General features: G+C 42.5%; 1 protein-coding gene across 10 annotated transcripts in view; it reads right to left on the reverse strand.

Annotated features, from left to right (window-relative positions):
- Window positions 1–4,973, reverse strand: part of FSD1 (fibronectin type III and SPRY domain containing 1) — a 42,279-nt gene extending 37,306 nt beyond the window's left edge. Inside the window, exons 1-3 of one of the 10 annotated variants that reach the window (XM_033957427.1) lie at window positions 3,592–3,781; window positions 2,646–2,717; window positions 1,559–1,654 (exon numbers count right to left, since the gene is read on the reverse strand). In XM_033957427.1, the coding sequence (XP_033813318.1) occupies window positions 1,559–1,654; window positions 2,646–2,672 (123 nt within the window). In that variant the 5' untranslated portion in view covers window positions 2,673–2,717; window positions 3,592–3,781. Of the gene's footprint in view, window positions 1–1,558; window positions 1,655–2,645; window positions 2,756–3,591; window positions 3,782–4,167; window positions 4,602–4,728 lie in introns of those variants that run through there. The other 9 variants (XM_033957429.1, XM_033957426.1, XM_033957430.1 and 6 more) reach the window with 9 other exon arrangements.
- Between the last annotated feature and the right edge of the window lie 1,027 nt (window positions 4,974–6,000).

The following is a 6,000-nucleotide window of genomic DNA, read 5'->3' on the forward strand; positions in this document are numbered from 1 at the left end:
CTAGTGTTCTCATCTCCACCCTAGCATACCCATGGAGCTTAGCCACTCTTTCTCTACCCCCTCACCTACAGCACAGTCCCCCCTTCCGTGGGAAAACAGTTTCTAAAATTTCCCTTACCTCCTACCTAAGCTGCAAAGCCTATAAGGAAGAAAGCAGCTGCCTGTCAGACCACATCTTTGACTGCAGTATTTGAACCACAGAGTTCTATGATGTCCTGTGTGGTTCAAATACTGCAGTCAGTCGGGAGTGGAGGTGGAGAAGGAAGATGCTGCTGTCCTCCTCACAGGCTTCTGTAGCTTAAGTTCTGAGGAAGGTATGGCAAATATTAGAGGCAATCTGTCCCACGGTGGGGGTTCTGCAGAAGGGAGCGCTGTGCCATGGAAGGTAGAAAAAGAAGAACTAATTTCAGGGGATGTATTGGGAAGATTGGGGTGGGAGGAGACAGCTGGAGAAATGTGTACCTTAGGAGAGGACTGAGGGGAGAAGGAAATGCAGGAGGGATGTGTGCCTCAGGAAGGCAGCTGTTCCTGGGTGGTATAGAGAGGAAGGAGGCCATATTTGAGATATGGAGGTTGAAAGACAAAAGGGGCAAGAGGTTAAGCTTGAAATAGGTGCCATGGGGGAAAACAGAGGGCTGGGGAAGTGTCACAGCAGGATTGAGGAGAAGCAGCTATGGGAGTTGAACTGAGTGCATATTAGGATGGATCAAAATCTGTAAGATCTTTGTGCAGAGGGATTCTGAAAAAAACAGATTGGGGGCCTCAGAGATAGCTATGCTGGTGTGAATAAGTGAACTATGGAGGTGGGACTGTGTGTCAGGCAGGGTTAGAGAGAGTGCTATGGATGTGTGCTGGGCATGAGGTGCAGTAATTTGAGAGAAAGAGAGATGGGGATGGAGATTTCAGAGAGCACTAGGAAAAGCTATTGGGATGAGGTTGCCAAGAGGGTGTGTAAGAAAGAGCTGGTATCTTACTAGGAAATGAGTAAAGAGAGAAAGAAAGTTGGGAATGTCAGAGAAAACTGAGGACTGAAGCTGAAAGAGATCAAAACTAAGGAGGGTTCAAACTAAGCTAGGGAATAAGATTGATGAGGGAGGGAGGTCTAGCCTGAGAAAGAAGAAAGCCGGCGGCGTCAGTCCTGGTATAGGAAGGACCCTTGCCTTTTTAATAGAGGAGCTCTATGAAAATTAAAATTGTGGAATTTTGCGGAATTTTCAAAAATCATGCACAGAACTTAAATGTTTATTTTGCACACAATTCCCCCAGGAGTGAGCTATGATGTATCATTGTTTTCAAAAGAAACATACATGGATACATCCCATGAATATTTATTGTGAATATTCTAAAAGCCAGCCCTGTCCGAGGATACAGGGACTGGTGTTGGGAAAGCAGTGGAAAATAGGTGTAGAGATGGGAGTGGGTGTGTCAGGAGAAGGCAAAGTACAGGCAGTTTAAAGGAGAGCAGTGGGATTTAAGAGGTTGGGACAGAGGGAACTGGGATGGTATCTTCCAGAGCACCCGAGGCAGTTCTGCCTTGATGTGCATGCATTTTCCTTACCTCCACGTTCTGCAGCATCTGCTTCAGGGCATAAATAAAACTCTGTATTTCCTCATTCTTCACAGCCAAAGTGGTTATGATCTTCTTCAGAGACTCCTGTTTCACAAAAAGAGAGAAAAAAAAAAAATCACAAAATGACATGAACCTGGAAGTCTGGCTGAGTAACTCCACCGAGAATTTTTACCTCCCCTTTCTGCCAGGGGGCTAAACCTCCCCTTTTCACCAAAGAGAAAAGCTGCCCATGGTGCAGTGATCAAAATCTACAGCCTCATCACCCTGAGGTTGTGGGTTCAAACCCACGCTGCTCCTTGTGACCCTGAGCAAGTCACTTATTCTCCCCATTGCCCCAGGTACATTAGATAGATTGTGAGTCTGCCAGGACAGAGAGAAAAATGCTCGAGTACCTGAATAAACTCATGTAAACCTTTCGAGCTCTCCTGGGAGAATGGTACAGAAAATTGAATAAATAAATAAAAAGGTCCCTTTGTGAACCTCACATCACACAACCAAGCCATTGAGAGGCCCATGGAGACTCAGCCGAGGCAGAACACCAAGACCACAGAGCAGCAGTGCTAAGGTTCAGCTTTGTTTGGAACTTAAGTTATAGTTAACACTGGCCCACAAACACTGACCTTTGCCTCATTTTACACTTGATGGATTTGGGTAACCAATGAAACATGCTTAAGTTCAAGACAGTTATGCTGAAAGAGGTTAGAAGCCTAATCAAATGGATTACAAGAACATAAGATATACCGTACTGGATGGTGCAGTGGTTAGAAGTACAGCCTTGGCACCCCGAGGTTGTGGGTTTGAATCCCGCACTGCTCCTTGTGATCCTGGGCAAGTCACTTAATCTCCATTGCCCCAGGTACATTAGATAGAGTGGGAGCCCGCCGGGACAGTTAGGGAATAATGCTCGAGTACCTGAATAAGTACCTGAATAATTTCTAATCCACACAGAATTGTAGGATATGCGGAATATAAATTATTATTATTATTTTTTTTTAATGGATCACACTAAAGAACCGGACCATCGAGCACAGAATTTTGTCTCTGATAGTGGCTAATCTGGGTCACTAGGAAGTACCTGGCAGATCCCAAAAAGTATATCCATTCCTTGCTGCTCATTACCAGGGGCAAGTGGAATCTTTCTTCAAGTCTACCTGGCAAATAATTATATATGGAAGTTGACATCAGGAGAAATTAGGAATCCAAGGGAAAAGATCACAAGGCACCAGTAAGGCAGAGTGCTCTATTCTCAAAACAGAATCCAACAGGGCTGTTTTTCAGCAAATGTCTGCATCGGGGGTACAAAAAAGCCCAAGATACATTCTTGCAGTGATACATATCGCAAGATTCAAGTTTATTTAGGCTTGATATATCACTTTAATTACCAAAGTGGTTAACATTGTACAAAATACAAATAAGTACAAATACAAAATACAAATAAGTAAGAACAGGGTAATAAAAAGACAAACTACAAGATAGTACCGAGAAGATATGCTACAAAAGGGAAATGGGTAGGATATGCTGCATAAAAATAAAAGGGTGAAAGGGAATGAACTTCCAGAAGACTACCACAACCTTTAAATGCACTTATGCTAGATATCTTGATCATATCCCTCTAGCATTAAATTTTACACATATATATACCACTTTGTTTTAAAGGTGCTGCTACCTATTAGTTTCACAGAGTACCCCTAGTTTCAGTACTTCTACCCATTTGTGGTTTGGTAGACTTCAACATTATCTCAGAGATCTCTTCTCCAAGCCAAACAGCCTTTAGTCTTTCTCCTCAGGGGAGCAGTTCCATCCCTTTTTATCATTTTTGTTGCCATCCTCTGAACCTTTTCTTTATATCTTATAACCTTTCCGTTATATCTTTTTTTAGATGGTGTGACCAAAACTGAATATAACATTCCAAATGTGGTCACACTCTGAGCCGGCACAAGTATAGTAGGTATGTTAGCCTAAACTTCAGCCTTACAATCCCACCTCCAATTAATTATTACACTCCTAGCCTGCACACCTACCCGAGATTTTCATCATGAAACCATTGTGATCATCACACAAAAATTCTGCAAAAATACAAGAATCAAGTATATGCTTATGGCTCTTTGAATTTATGTGGTTGGCAGTGTCTATTGTTCTCCTTTGACTGCTGGAGCAAGTGGTAAAAACAGTTAATGTAGCTTGGTTAAAAAAAAAAATATGGAAAAGTTCCTGGAGGAAAAGTCCATAAGCTGTTATTAAAGTAGACCTGGGGGAAGTCACTGCTTATGCTTGGGGTTAAGTAGCATGGAATCTTGCTACTTTTGGGGACTCTGCTGGAAGCAGAATACTGGGCTAGATGGATTATTGATCTGACTTAATAGGATAATTCTTGTGCTCCTAAGCTGTTGCTCTTTATTGCACCAGGCCACTGCCTAGTCTTGAATAAACTCATGTAAACCTTTCCTAATGGCTTGCCTAATGGCTGGGCCAGGCCTAGTTACAACATGCATCAATACAATAGTCTACAAAGGAGTGAATTTTCAGTGAAGCAGCTTTACCTACGCGACACCCAAAGTTATGCAGGTAAAGCCCAACTAGGCCTCTTGAAAATTTACCTCTAAATAAGTATTGCTAGGACTGTAAGCTCTTCAGCTGCAGACCAGTTTTATATGCCTATAATTTATTGCAGCATGCCCTATTTAGGCAACTCTATAATGCTAAAATTAAATTAGAGCTTGATAAAATTTGCCACAGGAACTTCTAAACAGGAGAAAGTGACCAATTATTTTTTCATGAGAATTGCTACAGCACACTAGAATGATTCCTCAGCAAATAGCAGGTATTCATCCCAAATACCACTCCTATCTAAATGTTGAATTCAAACAAAGAAAGAAGAAAAGAAAAAAAGCTTTGGTTAGTGTGAAGCCTCTGCATAATAACCGGATGGATGCGTTCATACAGTAAACCTAAGAAGCATCCTTATTTGCAGACACGGGATTGATGGGATAGAAGTAAGCAAAATTCATGTCTTTCTTTGCATCCTGTGTCAAGAAATTAATCCTCTAACTGGAGGAGGGTGTTAGTTGCAGGGCCCCGGCTGGCTGCACCACCCCATGCATCAGATGAAAGGCTACGCGCCCCTCCCTGCCCCAGACCAGATACTCCTACATCAGTACCAGCATCACCTGCCTCCTCTCTTTTCCAGCCCTTCTACCCTCCGCACACCCCGTTTACCCGTTGGTCCTCCATGCTCAGATATTCCGGTTTTCGATCCACTACAGCTACCGCTATTGTCACAGGTGCAAACCGTTTGCATTCCCGAGGCTGCAGGGAGGTCCTGAGCGCACTGCGCAAGCGCGACTCCCGCTGCACGCCGGGAATTGGAGTCCCATTAGTCAACGTGGTACACTACTGAACTCTGCCGGGCTGCTCCTAGGTTATTGGGGAGCACGTGGTTCTCCTGCTGGGCAATATGAAGGATTTATTCTCAGTCCATACAGAAATATTACATTAAAACATTAAATTTGTCACTTTATTTTAATGATTATGACTAATTATTTTGAATCACTTTTTAATAAAAGTAATCAATATGTTTGGCTTGTGTAGTTGTTTACAGTTATTTCTTTTGGTTTAGAGTTAGTCTTGTGATATAAATTTGCAAATGCTCATAATGCTAGCACGGGCAGTATTTCCAAGGTGCAAGCATATGGCAGGCTTTAGAAACCTTCGGTTTGAAGTCGTACCAGTGAAACTGCCGAGTTTCAGCTGCCTGTCTCCAATATATTTGGAACGATTGTGGGTGTAAGAGGCTGCCTTGAATGTAAGGGTGGGGTATATTTATAATTTGCTGATTTGACTAGCTACCTTTGATAAAGCAACATCAAAGAATATAATGTATAAATCAAGTTTACTGCTGTCATGAGCTCATCATATTCTACCTACCTTGGCTTATGAGTGAGATTCATGATTATTATGAATGATATTACCTCGCAAGTCTGCCCCACTTCATTCTACGAGCATTAGTAATGTTGATTTTTATGGGTCCTCAGAGGGCCACCACGCACTCAAATGTATCTCATAGTGCGGGGCTTTATGCACCCTTTCGTCACTGGACCTATATTTTTATGTCTCATAAATGCTATTAACTTAACTTGAATATAAATATGCTAAAAGTACTTAGCTTAGCGACGCTAGTCGGGAGGGTAGAAAACATGTTGTCCAACATGTTTCGCCCAAATGACAGGGCTTTATCAAGGCTCCCTCTCCACACAGTCGACAGCAGTATTCTTCAACCTTTTGACACCTATGGACCTGTATTCAATTGAACTTCGGAAAGTGATCCTACAGTCTGAGATTTAATACAGGTCCATAGGTGTCAAAAGGTTTAAGAATACTGCTGTCGACTGTGTGGAGAGGGAGCCTTGATAAAGCCCTGTCATTTGGGCGAA

Source organism: Geotrypetes seraphini, chromosome 8, assembly GCF_902459505.1.
Source record: "Geotrypetes seraphini chromosome 8, aGeoSer1.1, whole genome shotgun sequence".
In the NCBI taxonomy this organism is placed as follows: domain Eukaryota; kingdom Metazoa; phylum Chordata; class Amphibia; order Gymnophiona; family Dermophiidae; genus Geotrypetes; species Geotrypetes seraphini.